Here is a 21926-nt window from a genome sequence, read left to right on the forward strand (position 1 = left end):
CAGTTTAGTAGACTAGCCCTGACAAAACTTACAGCACCTTCCCTATGATCGATAGGAGTGCTGGATAGCATTCGGTGACTAAAGAGTTAAACTCAGGTAGTTACAGGTGTTAGCAGGGGGCCAGAAGAACCAATGGCATACAGTGCTGAAATCTGAATCGTATAAGATACCTTGCTTGCTCTCTTTGTGTGTGAGTTTAAGCTAGGAGTTGGGAGACAGGGAATGGTTTAAACTGAGGCAGGACAACCATGTGTCCAAAGAATTCAGAGCATGGAAGTGGGCTGAACCCAAAAGGGATCGTGAATAAATAAGGGACAATGTGTATTTAGTTGCAATCAGGGTATTTTTCTTTGTTTTGGTTGTTTCGTTAAACTTCTCTGTGTGAATTTATACCTTCCCTCCCCAACTCACTATATTCAAGCTGCTCTCAGATACTCTTGAAATCATACAATTCTTAAAATTGACTGCATTATGTTTGAATTTGCCAGATCAAACAACCAATTTCTTTTATTGAGGGATTTACTGGTTTGAAGGTCAAAGACTTACATCATCCATAAAATCAATCAATGAGGATGAAGAAGAAGAAAAGGAATCCTATTTAACAAACACAACAGGTAAAGAAACAGAAAGAAATGTATGAAGAGAACTATTCAGTAAAAATAAATGATGCAATATGTATTGCAAAAACAATTAACGAAAAATTGCAAAAGATTTTAATGCCAAGTAACAATTATATCAGTTAAAGTTGTGAAGTCTTTGTTATTTGCCTTTTGGTTTCTTAGGCACTTGATCCATAATCCATCCCAAAAAAGTTCTACCCTTCACCCAACAAAAATATTTGCCCATTCTGACAGAATTTCTGTATTAAAACCTACATCTCATAAATCATAAAAAAGCAAATTAAATATAAACATCAGATGTGGTGAATGCAATGACTTTAGGAAACAGTGAATATGCTTTAAAAGATAATAGTAAAAAATTTCAAATTTAATAAATTATTTTCTTCCTTAAATTGTAGGGGTCAGACTGTCCTGTATTAAAATAGCCAAATGCATCTTCTGTTGACATCTGTAGGAGCCATGAGCAAATTCTAGGATAGGATTTGATATTAAGGATAGCATGTTGGCCTAAATGAAGTCAGTGGGAATTTGGTCATTGACTTAAAATAGAAACAGGATTTCAGTCCTAATATTTTATAGACATTTTATAAGGTTTACTTCTAATAAATAAGAGGAGGTTTGAAATATGTTTCCATTTTATGTTTTCTTCTGTTTTTCTATTTGCCAGAACTTTGATCTAAAAATTGCAAAAGAAATAAACAATTTTATTGCGGTCTTACTCTGATTTTCTTGGACACATGCATGGTACCACTGATCTTAACAGAAGCGAATACATCCAAAGGCAGTATTTAGCCCTTGGTTTACAAATTCCTATAAAAATGAATGGAAGACAGGTAATCTGTGTTAGCTAAGTATGTTTTACAATTAAAGGTAATTTAACTTCATCTTTCTTTTAGAGTTTCACATTTTACCATGCATCACCTTTAAAAAGAACGGACCATAATTACCAGCTATTCAAGAGCAGGGAGAAGGTATAATAAACAATTATAAATTATTATTATAACATAAAATGGTTTGCAAATATAGAAGGATAATGGGGTTAAGAGCCAATATTAACCACTAAGCAAAAACCTACATGACGCAACCAGCATAACAGCAAGAATAAAAATATGTAAATGACTGCCAAAGAAATTCAAATGTCTGCACACTTACTTCAAATTGATCCAGAGCAGAGGTAGGAGCATTCAAAAATGCCAAGAAAGAATTCTGTGAGTCTTGGTGCTTTACACCTAGAAAACAGCAGCAAGTTTTTTAAGCTACAGCAAAATGACTATTTCATGGAGGCCCTTTGTCCTGCTGAATCTGGTTATAGGTGTTCATCTGAATCATCTTCTAAAATATATTACAGGCTGTCATGCGGGGTCTGCTACTCAAGAAGGTACCTTTTAAACACACATGCACAGAGTATACAGCATATGGTTGAATATTCATTTCCCTTGATGTGTATAATGCCAAGATGATTTATTAGATATAGTGAACATATGTATATAGGTTGTGTAATGCATGTGTATATGTCCATTTGCAATATATTAATACTGATTCACATATATGCATATACGTGGCTCATTTCACACTTTGTACCAGTACGGTTTCTATGTCCTAGAAGACATGCACCCTGGGGGGTGGGGAGAGGGTACAGATTTGCACTGCTGCTTTCTCTAGAAATTCTGTCAGGAAAAGGCAGCTTAAGCTTGTGCATGAGGTTCTAAGAAAGGTATGCCAGTGCTGATTGCCTAGGAAACATGCTGAAACAACACTTAATCTGGGTTCTTTGAAAGTACGCCACACCCAGCCGGCACCACCTACTTTTAAATATTTAAGACAGGTGAGTTCTGGTGGAAATGCTGAAAATGCTTTATAACTGTACTACTCCAGGTGGTCTTTTCACCAGGAGGAGTCTACAGCCTATGAAGATACAGGGACTGGGACAACCTAAAGGTGAATCAAGCCCAGTATCTCTCTTCTTGACATCATTCAGGTCCTCATTAATGGACAGTTTAATTACAAATACCTAATAAGTTCTAAGAATAATAAGATGACCACAGAGTATGCCTGAATCGCTGTTTTCCCAACAGATTTGTCATTACATCTATGTTTCTTTACTACAATGTGGGAGAGGAGATATGTGTGTGAGAGAGATTACATCACACTTCCTTCTCCAACAAGGATGGATGTTACACTGTTCAATCCATATCTATCTCACAATTAAAAAATTAAAACATTATAAAGAAGATTTCGCCTTCTAAAATATCAAGCATACAACACTTCCCTTTCAAAACTCCAAAACCAAGACTGAATGCATTTCTCAAAGAAGTTTTCATGCTATGCAATCATTTTTTTCCTGTGTTATTTTCTCACTCTCCCGTGTTTTAGAATATACTTATCCAGCCCCTATCCAAGGATGCATCTGCTAATCTAAATTACCCCTTCTTAGGAAACAATGCCAAGGCACAGTGAGTTAGTCTGCTCTATCACACGAAATTAATGCCCTTGAATCCTCTGTAATATTTATCTTTTAGCCATCAAGATATTTTTATACTAATAATGGATTTTTTTTTGATCCAGAAGTTTTCAAAATAAATGTTACAATCTTTTCTGAATTAGAACTAAACTATTATCTCTATTCATACAAAAATGTAACACTGGAAAATACCAGATTAGGTAAACTACTAACTATAAATTATTTGTATGACTCAGTGCTGCAAGGCAGATTAATAATCAGTTTTTGGGAGCATAGTAGTTGTGTACTGTTCATGAAACTATAAATGGGAGGACAAACATATGGAAAACAATCATCACCAAGGACAAGTTTTCAAAAGCAACAAGTTAGCTTCAAATTCCCATTTTGCATCTCCATAAATATCAAGATTATATTTACTCTGAATATGAATATAAAGCATCAAAATGAGCAAGAATCAGTACTATAAATAATTTCCTCTTACTAGCTAATCAGCAGCAGTCATTTCTGAATTGTGTAGTATTCTTGTGCTGTCATAACTCAAAGGCCTAGCTACACTAGGTGAAAAGGAGTTGGAGCAGACACTTCTCTGTGGAATGCCTTGAGATTGCAAACCCTATAAAATACCTTGAATCTAAGCAAAACAGATCTCCCACAAATTTAGAAAGTTTTGTTGTTCTAAGTACTAGTGGTTGCACCTGGGAAAGTGACACAAGAGCTTTAATTTCCATCTACCTGAAACAATGCTATCTGCAATTGTTTCTTCAAGCCTGGATAGCAGGACATAAATGTTATAGCTACACCAGGTCAGCTGAGTCTCTGAACTCCACCTCTCAGTACGCTAGCATGTATTTGGATATTACTCAAAAGTCTCTGTTTCCAGCAACACTGGTTCAATCACAGCAAGGCAAAAATTAGAAAATCATTTCTGTCTATGACTGCATTGCCATCTGTAAGCACTAATCTACTGCAGGAAAAAAACACCACTGAATTTTATCAATGCCCCTGCTATGGTTTCCTCTCAGTGTAGATTTAGCTGGATAATTCAGAAATGGGTAGGACGGACTGACTACACTCAAGTGTAAAAAACCTTATCTACCAAAGAAAAAATGTTTATTGAATATTATGTACTGTTAAGGGTTATATAGTGGTCAACTCTATGTACAAGTTGAAATAAAACTAATTCATTTCAAGTACAAATGAGTCTTATGCTTCAGAAGCACCAAGAAAACTCCAAAATATTATACAACAGATTCACACACATTTGCTGCAGGTACATTTTACCATGTAATAGCTGTGCAGACATTTTAAATGCCAGAATATCTCAGCATCATGGTTCTTGAATTTACACCAAAAGATGATACTCTTAACTGATAAGATATACCCACTACTATGCAGTATATTCTCATTTATTTTGATACACCAGTTGCCATACCCTTTTCTGATCTAAGTTCTTCTGTCTCTTTTTTCAGTTTTTCAATTTCTGACAACAGTTCCAAGTTCTTCTTTTCTGACTCTTGAAGTTTACTTAAAAAAAGGGGGAAGGGGTAAACAAAGAAAAAAAAAAACAATTATTGAGAGCCAGCATCACAAATTCTCCTTTTTTTGTGTTCATCTTTGCATGTTATTTGAACTACTGTTTGGTTAAAATCAATGCCACTCAAGTTGTGTTGTCAAACAAAGCATGATATCATTAAATGAAAGGGTAAGTTCAGAATTCTGTTATGACTTGTTTAGTACAGGACCTTGAAAAAGGTGTGAATTATTGCCTTTGTTTAACCATTAGCTTGACCCATGTCTCTAATTTATGAGCAGCTGAGAACCCATGCTCTGGGAATAAGAGGAAAAGACCACATTTAAAAATAAACATAACACAGCTATTTTTATTTGCCAATTCATTACGTTTCATATAATGTATATTGAAAGTTTTTTTCTTTTCAAATATTCACAATGGAGAGCATAAAACATTTTGGTAATAACACACTCATTTTAGTTTTCTCCTCAAGAATTTTCTGATTCACAATCAAATATTATTAATATATACATGCAAAGCACTTTTCATTCAAGGAGTTCTAAGCATTTTTAAAATGCTAGTTATTCTTCTAGTCTAAGGGGTTTATATTGCTGCTTTTAAAGATGGGTAAACTGAGGTGCAGAGAAACTGATTAGACCCAAATCACATAATGAATCAGTGGTATAGTCAAGGATGGAACTCAGAAGTTCTGCTTCCCAATTCTAGTGCTAGATTGCACTGCCTAAACATTCAAGGCCTTTTTTTTTCTATGAAGAGCCTGATCTAAAACATTAAGAGGTCCATTATCAACTTGATGTGTAGGTTTTTAGCTCCTTAACTGTCATTGGTGTTAATGAGAATTGAGTGGCTAAATACCTTGTACAGTGATTGGAAGGAATACATTCCAGTCTCCCCAAACACACATTAAAAATACATTTTGTCATAAAACAGATGACTTCTTATCTCCAACCTTTCTATCAGATCCAGCTAAAACAAAAAAAAGAACGGTTACTTACCTGTAACTGTTGTTCTTTGAGATGTGTTGCTCATGTCAATTCGAAGTAGGTGTGCGCACCGCGTGCACCACGTCTTCCGGAGCGTTTTCCCTAGTGGTACCCGTAGCGCCGGCAGGGCGCCTCCTGGAGTGGCGCCACCATGGCAGGGCATAAGTACCCCTGCCGGCGCTGCCCCACCTCAGTTCCTTCTTGCTGGATACTCCGACGAAGGAGAGGTAGGGTGGGAGTCGAATGGACATGAGCAACACATCTCGAAGAACAACAGTTACAGGTAAGTAACCGTTCTTTTCTTCTTCGAGTGGTTGCTCATGTCCATTCGAAGTAGGTGACTACCAAGCTAACCCCAAGGAGGAGGGGTCGGAACAGTCATAGCACCAGAGTCATAAAGGAAGGTGAACAATAAATAGATTTATTTGAACAAATAAACAGTGACAAGTCACCAACCCAGAACAAAGACGACGAGATCTATATATTTACATATTTACATCACAGATTCGAGGACTGCAGAGCCCACCCTTGCATCCTCCCTGGCCTGTTGAGGAAGCGCATAATGCGTTGTAAACGTGTGGAGGGAAGACCAGGTGGCTGCCCTGCAGATTTCTGTGATAGGTACCTGGGCACCGAAGGCTACCGAGGACACCTGCGCCCTGGTAGAGTGTGCCTTTACCCTGGGCGGGGTTTTACCCGCCAGTTGGTAACACTCTGCTATACATTGCACCACCCATCTTGAAAAACTTTGGGTAGAAACAGGCGAACCTTTTCCCTTTCCCCCAAATGTGACGAACAACTGTTGGGATTTACGGAAGGGCTTGGTTCGGTCAATATAAAAAGCCAGTGCTCGCTTGGCATCCAGGGAGTGTAGAACACGCTCCTTAGGGGATGCGTGAGGTTTAGGGAAGAACACTGGTAAATAAATCTCCTGCGATTGGTGAAAAGGGGAAACCACCTTCGGGAGGAAGGTTGGATGAGGTCGTAGCCTCACAGGATCACGAGAAAAAACAAGGTAGGGCAGCTCTATGGTCAGCGCCCTTAACTCTGATACCCTTCTAGCAGACGTAATGGCTACTATGAAAGCAACCTTCAATGAAAGGTGCTTCAGCAAACAGGTAGCCAAGGGTTCGAAGGGATGGGACATAAGCCTGTGAAGAACCAGGTTGAGGTTCCATTCAGGGTATGGAGCCCTCACCGAGGGATACAATTTCTCCAAACCCGTAAGAAATCTTTTAACCACCTGGTTAGAAAAAAGAGAGGCTCCTGCCGTACCCACATGGAAGGCGGAGAGAGATGCCACATGGACTTTAATAGACGAAAAAGACAAGCCAAAAGAACGAAGTTGAAAGAGATAGTCGAGAATAGCTGGAATAGGAGCCGAGGACGGCTGTACTCCTCTCCGGGACGCCCAAGACGAGAAGCGCCGCCACTTGGCAGCGTACGACCGTCTAGTAGAGGGTTTCCTGCTGCTAAGTAGCACCATCTGTACCTGTCGGGAACATTCCCTTTCCGGTTGGTTCAAACACGGATAAACCAGGCCGTCAGGTGGAGAGACCAGAGATCCAGGTGAACCATTATTCCTCCGTCCCAAGGTTGGGTTAGCAGGTCCCGAACTGGAGGGAGTGCTATGGGGTCCCGGGCCAGCATATCCACCAGGATGGGGAACCAGAACTGTCTGGGCCACCTGGGGGCTATGAGGATGATCGAGGACCTGAAAGTTCTCGCTCTGGTCAACACCCTGGAGATTAGTGGAAATGGGGGAAAAGCGTAGAGGACGCCCTTTGGCCACGTGGTCGTTAGGGCGTCTCCCTTGGAAAAATTCCCCAGCCCCAGCAGGGAACAGTAGTTCCTTCATTTTGTATTGTGTGCCGAGGCAAATAGGTCCAGGTGGGGATAGCCCCACCTGTGGAAAACCTGGCTGAGTACAGAATCCTTGAGCGACCACTCGTGGGCTCCAAAGGATCTGCTCAGTGTGTCTGCAAGCAGGTTCTTGAACCCAGGGAGGTATTCCGCCTGGGGCGAGATGTTGTGCATGATGCATAGGTGCCATAACAGCAGGGCTTCCTTGCACAGAGGTGGGGAATGTGCCCCACCCTGCTTGTTGAGGTAGAAAACCGCTGCAGTGTTGTCCATACGTACCAGGATGGAGCGGTGGGAGAGCCTCGGCAGGAATGCTTCGCAGGCTTTCCTCACCACTCGCAGTTCCTGGACGTTGATGTGCAGGGACCGTTCGGACGGGGACCAGAGGCCCTGAGTTCTGTGGCCCCCGAGGTGTGCACCCCACCCTAGGTTGGATACATCGGTGACCAGGGTCAGCAAGGGGGGAGGGGCATTGAAGGGAACTCCGCTGCGCACCACGGATTCCTGGGTCCACCTGAGTAGGGAGTCCAGAATGTCCGGGGGCACTGTGACTATGGAGTCCCATAGGCCCTTGGACTGGCAGAAGGCCTTCACCAGCCAAGCCTGCAGAGGTCTCATCCTCATCCTGACATGTCACACCGTGTAAGTGCATGCCGCCATATGTCCCAGGAGCCTGGAGCAGACTTGGGGAGTCGTGATGGGGGACCGGGTTAGCTGTGAAATCAGCTCCCCTATTGCAAGGAACCTGCTGTGGGGCAGGAACGCTCTGGCCATCTTCACATCGAGTAGAGCTCCCACGAACTCTATGCTCTGGAAGGGGGTCAGGGATGACTTCTCGACATTCACCAAGAGCCCCAGCCTTAAGAAGAGAGCTCTTATGAGTGACACGTGAGCTTCTACTTGCTCGTACGAGCGACCTCGGATTAACCAATCGTCGAGGTAAGGGAACACATGTACTCCCCGATTGCTCAGAAAGGCGGCAACCACAGCCATAGATTTCGTGAACACCCTTGGCGCAGTACACAACCCAAAGGGGAGTACCGTAAACTGAAAATGGTGACAGCCCACCATAAACCGAAGGAACCTCCTGTGACTGGGCCTGATAGCCACATGGAAGTAGGCGTCCTTTAGATCGAGAGTCGCGTACCAGTTGCCCAGTTGTAGTACTGGGATGACCGAGGCTAAAGTTACCATTCTGAACTTTTGTTTCACCACCGCCTTGTTTAAGAACCGGAGGTCCAAGATAGGGCGGATACCCCCCTTTGGTTTTGGGACAACAAAATAACGGGAGTAAAACCCCTTGCCCTGCAAGTGCGGGGAAACCCTTTCTATTGCCCCTTTTTCGAGGAGTGCCCCCACTTCCTGAAGCAGGATGTGTTCGTGAGGGGTGTCCCTTGTTAGGGACAAGGTAGGGGGTTTTGAAGGCGGTGGGCCCAGGAATGGGATAGAATAGCCTGAATGTACAATGTTGAGGACCCAGGCATCTGATGTTATTTGTGCCCATGCCTGGGCAAAACGGGAAAGCCGGGCCCCGAATGGGGGGCCCGGGCGGTAGACTGGTATGGGACTCTCTAGCTCTAAGTCAAAATTGAGGCTTGCCCTGATTGGAAGGGCCGTAAGGGCCTGCCCGTTGGGGATCTGACCTGGGGCGACGACGTTGACCCCTAGACCCTTGAGGGTGCGCGGCCGCCCCGGAACCTCCACCGGAGGCCCTACAGAAGTCCCCACGGGGGATCTGGGCCTGCGGCGCCTACAGAAGCGGCACCTACAGAAGTCCCCACGGGGGGACTGGGCCTGCGCTCTACCCTGCTGCCTAAACGGCAGTTGACGCTGCTGAGTAGCTGGCGTATGTATGCCCAAGGACTTCAGGGTCGACCTAGTGTCCTTTAGGGTATGGAGCCTGGAATCTGCGTGCTCCGAGAACAATGTCTTCCCTTCAAAAGGCAAGTCCTGGATAGTGTGCTGGACATCCGCGGGGATCCCCGAAACATGTAGCCACGCCCCACGGTGCATAACGACACCTGTCGCCATGGTGCGGGCTGCCGAGTCCATGGTGTCCAAAGCCGCTTGGAGGGCAGATCTTGTGATGATTTTACCCTTGGAGGCCATAGCTACAAACTCCTGGCGGTCCTCCACTGGGAGTCGGTCCTTAAATTTCTCGACTGCCCGCCAGGTGTTGAAGGTGTACCTGCTCAGCATCGCCTGCTGATTAGCGATACAGAGCTGCAGAGCTCCCGTAGAGTATACTTTGCGGCCCAGCAAGTCCAGCTTCTTAGGTTCCCTTGCCTTCGGTGAAGGACCGGGTTGGGGAAGCTTCTCCTTTTGGGCCGCGGCTTGCACGACCAATGATCCCGGGATGGGTTGGGAGTACAGAAAATCGTGACCCGACTGCGGGGTGAAATAATGCCTTTCTACCCCTTTTTGGGTAGGAGTCAGAGTCGCTGGCGTTTGCCACAGGGCATTAGTAATTTTTGAAACCGTCTTGTTAAGTGGTAGCACGAATCGTGCAGGGGTGTCCTCAGTGAGGATGTCTACCATCGGGTCGGTATCCTCAATTATGGGCTCAACCGTAACAGCCAGGTTGGAAGCCATGCGCTGCAGGAGGTCTTGATGCACTCTGGCATCCATTGATGGCAGCTCGGGCGCCGGGTCTGCCAGTGCCTCATCGGGGGAAGACGACGCCGATGTCTCCTGGACCAACAGGGGGGCCATCGCGGTCAACTGTGGTGCCGATTGGGCGGCCCGAGCTTCCGTAGGGGCTGCTCCCGGCACCGATGGCTGCAGTGCCACTGTGTCTTGTGGCACCGGGAGAGGGGAGGTGGGCGCCCTAGACGGGGACCGAAGGGTGGAGCCGACGAGGAGCGAAGTGCAAACCTGGCCATCGACTCTGGCTTGCCTGCATGTGCACGGCGTGGACGGGTCGTCTGCGGTGCCGGGGGACCCAGACCCGGTGCGGCGAACTCCGATGGCACCAACAGCTGCTGCACCGGGGTGCGCAGGCCCGGTGCCAGTTGCCCAGTAAGTAACTGCGGCACCGGGGTGCCCAAACCCGGTGCCGTTGGAGGCAGCATTTGCAGCACCGAGGTACCCAGGCTCGGTGCCGTGTACGCCAGTTGCGGCACCGAGGTGCTCAGGCTCGGTGCCGTGTGCGCCAATTGTGGCACCGAGGTGCTCAGGCTCGGTGCCGTGTGCGCCAATTGCGGCACCGGGGTGCCTAGGCCCGGTGTCAGCTGCGTTGCCAGTAACTGCGGTGCCGAGGTGCTCAAGCTCGGTGCCGGTTGCGATGGCTGAAATAGTGGAAGCGGTGCCGTCTGGGGCTGTGGTACCGGGGTGCCCAGGCCCGGTGCCGATTGCACCGACTGCAGCTGTGACACCGGGGTGCCCAGGCCCGGTGTCGATTGCGCCAACTGTGGCTGCGGCAACGGGGTGTCCAGGCCCGGTGCCGGTTGCGCCGACTGTAGCTTTGGCACCGGGGTATCCAGGCCTGGTGCCTGTTGTGTGGCCAATAGGTACGGCACTGAGGTGCTCAGGCTCGATGCCGACCGAATCGTGTCCGACTGGAGCGGTACCGGGGTGCCCATGCCCGGTACTGGGGTGGACCACTGAGTCAAAGCCGGTGCCGATGATGGCACGGAGACGGTAGCCTTGGGAGTATGGCACCGGTACGGCCAAGCAGGGCTCTGGCAACTTGGAGAGCAACGACCTGCCATGGCTAGAGGCTCCCTGGGAATGACGACCCGGCATCGTGAAGGAGCCCGTAGTAGTAGTGGGAGCCAAACCCAGCGTGGTTGGTCCCGACGCATATGCCACTTTAGCATGCTGACCCTGGTCATGCAAGGGCGATAGCGGCGCCTTTGGGGCTTGCCCCGTGGGCGACCTCGACCCGTCCGAGTCAACCAACGACGGCGGGGAGGTCGTAAGGCTGATTAAGTCCTGTGCCGCTTCAAAGGTGTCCGGCGTAGACGGACGATGAGAGGGCAAGCGGCCCGGGCTCGCTAGCCCTCCTCGGTGCCGACGGTGCACCAGAGGAGAGGCGCGCACCGGTGAGCTAGCGGTGTGGTGTCCAGCTGATGCTGGCTTCTTGGACGGGGATCTGCCCCAGGACTTCTTCACCCTCTTAGAAGGGGGAGGGTGAGACCGGTGTCGGGAGCTTGCCGCCGACGCCCGGTGCCGGTGTACGGCCTCGCGTGTGGAGGCCGGTGTGCTGTGCACCGCAGGCTGGTCCGGCGGTGCCGGTTGAAGCGCCGTCTCCATAAGAAGAAGTTTCAAGCGGGAAACTCTGTCCTTTCTAGTACGAGGCTTGAAAGACTTGCAGATCTTGCAGGCTATTGCCAAATGGGCCTCACCCAGACGCTTAAGGCAGCTGTCGTGTGGGTCGCCCCTGGGCATAAACTTCCCGCAGTCAGCGCACGTTTTAAAGCCTTGCGGCCCTGGCATTCCTTACCCCCAAGGGGGGCAAGGAACAAAACAAAAAACCTAACTAACTACACAACTATTTACAAAGTGAGAAACGGGAACCATTAAACTATCTAAGCCTAACAGCTATAGAGAGAGAGACGCTCCAACGACCGACATGGAGGTAAGAAGGAACTGAGGTGGGGCAGCGCCAGCAGGGGTACTTATGCCCCGCCATGGCGGCGCCACTCCAGGGGGCGCCCTGCTGGCGCTACGGGTACCGCTAGGGAAAACGCTCCGGAAGACGTGGTGCACGCAGCGCACACACCTACTTCAAATGGACATGAGCAACCACTCGAAGAAGAATCAACACTTCTCCCACATTTTGTGTTCATGCATCAGTTCTTTATTCCATTCTCCACTCTTGGCCCTTTCCATGTTTTATGTCTACTGTTTAGGTACCTAGATACTATTGGACAGTGACAGGCATATTATGGTATAAATACCTTACACAGAGATTTCAGACACACTCATAGACATGTCTAGTCTCCTTGTTTAGAGAAAGAGAAAAAGAAAGGCTTCTAAAAGTTACTAGTATGGCTTCTTTAAAACACATCATAGGGCATTTTTTTCCAGTAGGACAACCCAGGAAACTGAAGTCCTCTAATTTCCAACAGAATAGTGGCAGCATACATAGTGGCAGTGCACAGTTCTCTTACAATAAGCTCAAGTCTGACTTGGAAGGCTCACTTTTTGGGGTAATAAAAAGCTATTCAGCTCTTATACTTGCTTTGTTCTTAGTCTCTTTGTTTCCTTTGTTGGTAGTCTGAGCAATCAATACCAATGTCAGTGGTGGATGTTTAAACTAGACTCATACCACCAAATTTATTTTCAGACTGCCAGTAAAGCTGACAGTAATGTGGGCCCTGGGGCAAAGTGTAGGGGAGGTGACTCTGTGCCCCCAGATGGGGAAGAGCGAAAGAAAAAAGGGGCAGGACCAAGAATGCTACCCAGATCGCAGCGCACCCACCGCAGTCCTCAGAGCCATGTGCAGTGGTGCTCCAGTAGCAGTACAAAGGAGCCTAGGGCTCCTGCTGCTGCCACAGCAGCAACTGGGAGCTCTGGGCCCCTTTGAATCTCTGGGCTCTGAAGCAATTGCCCTCTTTGCTCCTCCATGTCAGCGGGCCTGCAGGCTACCAAGAAGCCTTCTTAGGTATCAACATTTGCTAACTTCTGACCTTGGCTAGATTACAATTGATGACCTACAAGTGAAATGCCCCATTATTCCTCAATACTAATCCTCTGCTTTGGCCAGTCCTCCTAATCAAATGAATTCTGAAACTGAAGTAAAGAAGGGATCAGTGAAGGAAAGAAGAATTCTTAAATCTCAGTAAGCAGACTTTATTCCTGCACAAATCAACATGCAAAAATTGATTTTTGTCCATCCAAATCATTAGGCCTGTTCACGAAGTAGAAAGGAATACATGTTCTGAGACAGACACACAAGTGTCTGTTACTCCGTCAGCCCTAAAGCTGTGAAATGTTTGTGGGAGTAATTATTTGATTATTGAAAGAGTGCCATCTGACAGTCCAGAGAGAGAGAGAGAGCTGCAGTTTTTCATAGTATCTTTTCAGTTACTCACAGTATACAAAAAAGAGTCCTGTGTTGTTTTTAGGTTATAAGAAACTAACATAACATTCATTACCAGATTTTGACAAGCTATTTAACATTTATAACTATATGTTCTCCCCCCCAAAAATCTTTGGCTAGCTGCCATAGTGAAATTCCATCAGAACCATTCTGTCTCACCATTCTGTAGATATGCTGGAAGCTTTAACTTTATTTAACTCATCTTGAATGGCCTGTTTTGCTCGGATTTCTGCATCAAGAGCTGATTGCAGTTCCAGCCTTGCTGACATATCCAGTTTTGCAAAGCGGCGCATCTTCCAGGGCATGTCCTATAAAAAACCAAGCAAACCACCCACAGAAAATTGAATTAATTTAAATATTAGTATTACCTGTTTTGGTACTTCAGCCCCTATGCTCTTGACATGAGAGCTGGTCAGTCCAAAAAGGATTCTGAAAAGTCCCCAAATACATCATCTCTTTTTTCTCTTCAAATTTTGAGACAGAAAGATAGTTTCATGTTTGCAATACTCTCAACTTTGTAAACCACAGTCACTTACAAGCATGGACTCTAATGGCAACTATGAGAAGACTCACACAATGGAAAGGCTCCTTCAAAGAGAATATATGCCATACTGTGACGGTGCAGATCTTTTTAATCTCTGCAGTTTTATGCAGCACCCTCTCAATAAATCCATATAAAACTGTCTGTAACCCCCTCGACAAAATTATATTATAAAAGAGGTGCCTTTCCATTAATTGGCAAAAATTAAATTGTGGTGGTCAATAGTAAAGTTTCTAAATGTTTGCAAGGTCTCATGAGACAGCCTATTTAGATAAAAGTTTACATCGAAGGCAAAACTGATACAAAGTCATAATTAATATTTTTATACAAAATGTTTTTGATATGTTAAATGGGATCCTTACAGTTGCTCTTGCACCCAAACTGGAGTTCCTCAGAGCCTCTAATTCTTCTGTCATTTTAGAGGCCAAGGCTTGTAGATACCCTCGAGCATCCTTTTCATCACTCACCCTAGACAAAAAAAACAAACAAAACAAACAAACAAAATTAAATGAAAAATGTAAAAGTAAAGGAACCATTAATTTAGAACAGGGGTGTCCAAACTTTTTTCAAAGAGGGCCAGATTTGAAGAAGTGAACATGCGTGAGGGCTGTCCCCTCACTCTCAGCCCCAAGGCGGAGGGCCCGCAGGATCGGAGGCGGGCAGAGAGCGCAGGGAATGCCGGCCTCACGGCAGCCCGGGGGCAGGGCGAACCCGCAGCCGAGCGGGGCTGCGGACGTGCCCTACAGGGCAGGCTCTAGGACCGCAGAGGCCATGGGCGGCGGCGGCGCGGCCGGAAGCGGCGCGCTGAGCGCGCCAGTTCAAAAGAGCGCCAGGGAGCCAGGAGAGGGGGAGGAAGCGGGGGCCGTATTAAATCGGAACACGGGCCGCAATTGGCCCGCGGGCCGGACTTTGGACATGCCTGATTTAGAATAAACAAGGCAGTAATTATAAAAGTTAAACCCTTTGCTACTTTGTACAGTTAAATTATATGGTATGTTCTACAAAGACAATTGAAGATAAAGAAACCAAATATAAAGCTTAAGAAAGCAGATAATATTTGTGTCCTGACCAGCATCATCTGACCAAAATACAGACTGTAACAATTAAGTGTAACAGTTTATCTTTAGTCAGTAAGTTCAAATTAAATATTCTACTATGTATTAACAAAGCACCCAGGAAACTTCAGATAAGAAGGATTAGAAAAAACCATTGTTAATCTAAGGTGTTATCATAACTGACTGCAAAACTAGTGACATTAGACTCTTCCTCAGTTTCTATTTAATAATTGTTTTTTACAGTTGTTTCTTAAACAGTGTAAGTGAGAAAAGGGCCTCTTATTCACTGAATTTGCCTTCCATAAATACATGACTTCTGGTTGTGATCACGACAACAAGATTTTTCAAATTTCCTGCTCTTTGAAGATAAGAGCTGCACTGCATCTTCCATAAAGACAAGGTTGTATTTCAGACTCCATTCTCCACATCTAGGTGAACCAAATTCCATATCATCAAAGCCTACTCATTTTATGGATTAGCAGGTTCTAGAAGGGACCAGTGCTAGTTTGACATGTCCCATCTGGTAACCTGGATGGAAACAGCCATTAAATTTGAGTATGTGAATATATTTTGGCAAAAACATCCCTCAAGCAATGGTCCCTAAATTCTGCAATCATTGTAACTTTTATGGAAGGAGAAAATCTTGTTCTTCTATTCTACTGATCTCTCCTTTCCTCCTCACGTTACTGCTCATTACATCCTTAGAATTTTGATGTGGAGAGAGACAGTGATCTAAAATGGCAAATCTGATACCTGGCAATTTCATTTCCGTGAAATCTTTTGCAGACATCCTATCCAAGGTAAGTCTTTTGGACACTTACACAGTGGCTTCTTCAGGGTTCATGTATATAGTTAACATGGTTGAATAAGGCATTATTGCTAAGAAATAAAGGTTTATCCTGCTAATAATAATTTACTATTTCGATACAGTTTTGGAAGTACTATACTTGTTAAGAGTGAGGTGACAGAAAGGACAAGCTCAGCAGTGCCAAGGATAAGTCACAGCTCCATCCCTCCAGTATTTGTAGAAATAGAGGTATGATTCACATGTTTTCACCAGAGACCCAGAGAGAGGTCATGATCCACAGCCAGTTAAAAAAAACTATGTCCCCTCCCGTCCCCTCTCACCAAGTTATTTGTGGCATGCCATACCACAGGTAGCCTGTCTAATCAAGTTTGTCATGTCCAGTGAACATGGTCATGAGTTAAATGAAACGGTAATCATTACAAAATGATCACATCTTCCCTTGGAGTTCCATCGGGCACGGTACAAGTGGAGTTTCCAGCACCTTTCTCTTTGGAAGCAAAGTTGTTAGTTACTTTTTGGAATACAACAAAGCTTTCTTACTGAATAGTATAGCAGTTTCTTCTTGCCTGTACACAAACACCCTGATAGGTCATAAGACTTTTGGTTTTCATCAATATTTTGATCTTCTTGCCAAAGGTTGATAATATTGGACTTCTGCTGCTGCTGCATCTAGGAAGACTTTTTCTTTGTATTCAAAATGAACTGTGACATTGGCCATCAGGGCTGAGCACATCCTTGGCATATTCAATGTCTAATTTTCATAATTTGCCTTCAATATGTAGTTTTGATTTCTCACACACAACTGACTCAAGCTTTCATACTTCTTTTACCAAAATCTCACATGATACTTTATGCCTTACGTGGACATTATCCCAAACTATAAGATAGTGATTTATAATGAGCAGAACAGAGTCTGCATTTCTTGACTGAATTGTTTCTTCCACACCATAGGTATTCCTTGGTGGGATATACGTTTGCATTCAGTTCCAAAGACATTAGGAATTAATGTTCTGTGAAAGCCTACTGGTGTCTCATCCAATCATTGCTGATTGGATCATGACGGAAACAATAGATTCCATTAGCTCGGCAGGGTGTTCCTTCCACTGGGAGAATTCTGCTTCTCACCAGATACAGGGGATTGAACCCTTGAACCTGAAAGCTGGCCTCTCTCACTTATTTATTGTTTCATGGATATTCTGTGGCATTCTGTTGTCATCAAAGTACAGAACCGGGTCAGTGATTGCAAGTGCCACTTCTACCTTCCCCCCTGTTGCCAGACACAGTTTACTGAACTCTCTCTATACCACTAGTCAATACAACGCTCCAGATTGCCTCTTGTCTGTGGAGTGTGAAATTCTATGTAACCGCCTTGCCTAAACAGATGGTCATGAGGTTAGTAAGTCTCGTCATTCCCAGTCTAACTCTGGGTTGGCACAAATGAGCCTCGGGTTCTCTTACAATTGGTTTGGTTTGCCAGACAAATATTTTGTGGTTCAGTCAAGGTACTTTTTGTGTCCTGTCAACCCACATAAGGCAGGTGTCAAGTTTATCAGATAATACTGGTTTGGAAAACTCAATCCATGAATCAATCTTTACTCCAAGTTGTTTCTCAGACTTTCCTGGTCTTTCAAACTCAGCCAGAAATTGCAGAAGGCACTTCCATCCAAGCATTCCTAGAAAAAGTGTGTTTTTAATGGAGATTTTAAAAAAAATTCTGTGGCACAGTTGTTTCAGGTATAGGGCTGAAGATCAGAACAAGAGAAGGGGACAAAGGAAACAGCTAAAAGGGAGAGATTCAGGCTGCATATTAGGGCATGACTTCACTATGGGCCAGATCAATGGAGTAGAGGTTAAGCAAGTGGGGGCCAATTTATCACGTCTACTATAGACCAAACAAATCGACTGCTGATCACTCTTCCATTGACTCTGGTACCACACCTCAATGGGAAGTGCAAGGCCAGTCTACGAGAGTGTATCTCCAGTTGACACACCGCAGTGAAAAGACAGTGATAAGTAAATATAAGTACATTGACTTCAACTACGTGAATAACATAGCTGAATTTCCATAACTTAGACTGATCTCTGCAGTAGTATAGACCTGCCCTCAGGAGCAAAAGGGTGAGAGTAGGCTAGAAAAAAAAACAGAGATGCAGACATAAGTGGTGTTGGGAGAAGCTTTGAAGGAAAGAAGGAGAAATTTTATCTGGGAAGGCAGAAGCCACAGGTACATGGGAGCTAAAGAAGAGATGCTTTGAATACTTTAGGGATTTTGTTCTATAGTATGTGGCATTACACCTTTGTTGCAGATTGAAAGGAATGTGAGAGATTAAAAATATACAGATTTTAAATAAGTACACTCTCTTACTTTTGTTACTAATTTAAAACAAATAATTTTGAAGACCCAGTTTGCTTGTCACTGATTATGAAGTTTGGTCACCCTACGCATTTTCCTTAGCTCAGACATTGAAAACTCTCTCAACCATTGTTTTATTGACTGTACTTTCAGGTTCTCTGTATTGCAAAGTAAGGACTGAAAAAACTGTAGGAGAATGTTTAAGAGAAAGTGTTTAAGAGAAAGCGTAATTGTTTCAAAATTTTTGTTTTTAGAAAATTGGTATTTGAAGCCAAGGTTTGAGCGGATAGTAACTGTGGATTAGAAATACCTATGAACAAGTCTAGTGCCCTGCTATCCCTCTGATAGCCAGCAGGTGGCAAACGATTTACAATGATTCAAACTAGTGTTGCTGACCTCAGAAGTGCTTGCATTTGTTTTAGACCTCATAGAGTCCTGTCAAAACTTAATTTTTCAGTGCTGGTATTCCTTCCTGCAGTTCCTTAATAAATGTAGCAAAAGATTTGAGGATCTTAGATTCCCTTTGCTCTACTGAATGCACATTCTTTCTCTTCCGTTAAACAGTTTGGTTATCTATCTTTTTCCATCTATAAGTGGTAAGTACCTTCCAAAGTCACTTAGTAAATCAACAGCAGAAATGTCTGTTCATCTTTCTGCCACAGGTCTGAATTATAGTATCCCTGGCTATCTGAAAGGGTGATGTTTAAAAATGACTGCATTAGCATTATATTTAATGAGTACTTTTCCTGAAACCTGCAGGGAAAACTTACAGTTGACTATGGAAGTCTCATGTTTTCTTATTTTTGTCCAGGATTGTCATGGTTTGGATAATACTGGCTTGTCAAACTAAAAGCTCCCTGAAGGAGTGGGATGGCTTGTGAAAGCCTGTTACCATCATGCTAGAGTAAACGGGGGCAAGGGTTACAAAATAAAGTTACAATTATTTGTATACCCTAACTCCTGAGAGAGGGATAAACACTTTAGGATGGCTCAAGGGGGTATTAGCTATGAGTAAAGAGGTGAAATTAACAGAATAGACGGTCAATTCAATTCCAGAACAGACTTCCTGACAGCGATCTCTATTAGATTGGGACAAAATGTCTCAGGGGAAGTGATGGAAATCCAACTGCCTGCTTTATTTAAAACTGGACTGGAAATAAACCTGTGAATATTGTCAGAAGCAAGAATGTACTGGCTGCAGAGACAATTCAGATGACCAAATAGGTGTTTCCCATCTCTGTATGAATCTTTCATAACTCTAGCACTGAAGAAAGTTGCTAATCTACATCTTTTATTGAGGAGTGGGAAGCAGAAAACATGTAATTTAGACAGAAAACTATTAGATTTTGGGAGGTGGCCTTCAGACTCCACCTTAATTTCTGTCAGTTATGAGCTAATGTGGCTGCCATAATAAGAAACATACAGACTTGGACTGAAACTGCAAGTGGCTGAGAAAAAAAATTGAGAACATGCAAATAGCCAAACTAGATCTTCTTATCTGAAAATGAAGTGATTATGTGATATTTTCCTCTCAAAACACATACAACTCCCACTGAGATTCAAGAGGACTCCAGATTAAGGATGTTAAGTAACGGTTAATTTACTAGTCCAGTAGTCGATGGAAATTCCATCGCTGGGGCTCTTGAACATTTCAAAAGAAGAATGTGGAACTCCACATGCAGCTCGGGGCCAGCACTCAAAGTCCCCTGCTGACCCCGGGCTCCATGCTGCGCTGATGATTTGAAATGCCAGCTGACCCTGGACTCTGCATGGGGAATCCCGGGCTCTGCGCGGCACTTCAGCGGAACCAGGGATCAGCTGAGATCTCCCCAGCTGACTGTTGGTTTCGTGCGGCATTTCCCCAGAACCTGGAGTGAGCTGGGGACTCCTCAGCTGTTCCCAGGTTCCGCGGAAATGCTGCGCTGGAGTCCCCAGCTGACCCTGAGCTCCACATGTGGCAGTGACGCACAGCTGATCCCGGGATCAGCTATGCAGCGCTGCCTCTTTGAATGCCACCTCCGCATTTCAAGGAGCAGCCGCACGGCTGATCCCCAGCTCAGCTGCTTTGAAGTACTCCCTTTCCCCTTTCTTAGCTGCCTCTATCAGACTAGTCGACTGACTATCCAATAGGCATTTGCTTATCAGATAGCTGACTAGTCCTTAACATCCCCACTCCAGATACACATGCAGAGGGATCTCTCTCCAACAGGAGGATCACATTTTAGCATGCAGAACTCTAAGGAGAAGGGAACAATGCTACAAGATTATTTGAGTAATAACCTAAGAGCAAAGATACTAACAGCACAGACTTGAGCAGAGACATGCTGACTATGTACTGCTCAATGAATGTTGTGTGTACTCAGGATGGAAAACAGCAATTAAGAATATGAATATAGATAGGGCACCAGGGCCGCCCAGTATTCGAAGAAATGTAGAGCTGGAAGGGACCTAAAGAAGTCAAGTCTGGCCCATCATGCTGTGGCAGGACCAAATAAATCTTCACAATCACTGACAGATGTTTGTCCAACCTCTTTTAAAAAAACCCAATGATAGCATTCCACAACCTCACTTGGAAGCCTACTTCATCTAACTATTCTTATAGTGAAAAATTTTCCAAATAACTATTCTAAATCTCTTTTGTTGAACATTAAGCCTGTTACTTCTTGCCTTATCTCAAGTGGGCAAGGAGAACAATTGAGCACAGTCCTTTTTATGGCAGCCCTTAACACATTTAAAGATGGTTATCATATTCCTCTTCAGTTTTCTTTTCTCAAAATTAAATATGCTCAACTTCTTTTTCATTCCAGAATGCTCTATATTCCTATATCACCCCCTTTTGTATTTTTGGAAAGATTATCAAGTCTTTGTGTAGTTTAGCAAATAGAATGTCTAAATTTGGTTCTGAATTGGATCTGAAAGTATTATAGTTTAAATATTACTGATGTTTTGTTTTCCTTAAAAAAACCCACACATGACAACCCTAAGAGAATACAAAGTTTTCTTTGGGTCTGACAAGTATTTGCATTCCTGCCATTATCATAGTTAGAGTGGTACTTCTTAAAAAAAATGTTAACACACACACACACACACACACACACACACACACCACACACAAGAGATTGGAGAGGAGAAATAATGAATTTCTTGATAACTATATGAACACATTTTAATCTATCGAAATTGTGAAGTGAAACAACACATAACTGTGACTGACCATAGCTTCCTTCACAAGTCTCGTGTTGGTTTATGAAGTATTTGGATAACACAGTAATCCCCTATTAGGGTTTGGTTACTCTGACAATTTTGCTAGACCACCATATATTTGTTTTTGTTAAAAAAAACCAAAACTCTGATGATATTTTACTTATAATGACTGAGTTTTTTCATCTTCTATCTTGATTTTAACTATACAAATAATTCTGATCAATTCTAAAAGAACAGATTTCCTCTGAATGGTTTTATTGCAGAAATACTAGTACAGTGTCTACTGCACTCATCTTTGTAGGACGGAATTGGAAATGTAACAAAGAGCTTGAAAAGAAAACTCAAAATTAAGCAGATTTGATTTTGTTTTAATGTCTACCTCTGTGAAAAAGATGCCTTCAAAGAATATAGTTCTCAAGACATGGATCTGAATTATGCACATTCATAAAACAACATTGCTT

At 44.1% G+C, this 21926-nt stretch overlaps 1 protein-coding gene across 6 annotated transcripts in view; it reads right to left on the minus strand.

Moving 5' to 3' along the window:
* CDC42BPA (CDC42 binding protein kinase alpha) overlaps window positions 1–21926 on the minus strand; it is a 329094-nt gene that overhangs the window by 66822 nt on the left and 240346 nt on the right. For 5 of the 6 annotated variants that reach the window (XM_075925322.1, XM_014570971.2, XM_075925320.1 and 2 more), the window contains exons 18-22: window positions 14408–14513; window positions 13664–13812; window positions 4514–4605; window positions 1773–1849; window positions 547–594 (exon numbers count right to left, since the gene is read on the minus strand). In XM_075925322.1, coding sequence (XP_075781437.1) covers window positions 547–594; window positions 1773–1849; window positions 4514–4605; window positions 13664–13812; window positions 14408–14513 — 472 coding nt within the window. The remainder of the gene's footprint in view (window positions 1–546; window positions 595–1772; window positions 1850–4513; window positions 4606–13663; window positions 13813–14407; window positions 14514–21926) is intronic. The other variant, XM_006118059.3, reaches the window with a different exon arrangement.

This window comes from Pelodiscus sinensis, chromosome 3 (assembly GCF_049634645.1).
Source record: "Pelodiscus sinensis isolate JC-2024 chromosome 3, ASM4963464v1, whole genome shotgun sequence".
In the NCBI taxonomy this organism is placed as follows: Eukaryota; Metazoa; Chordata; order Testudines; family Trionychidae; genus Pelodiscus; species Pelodiscus sinensis.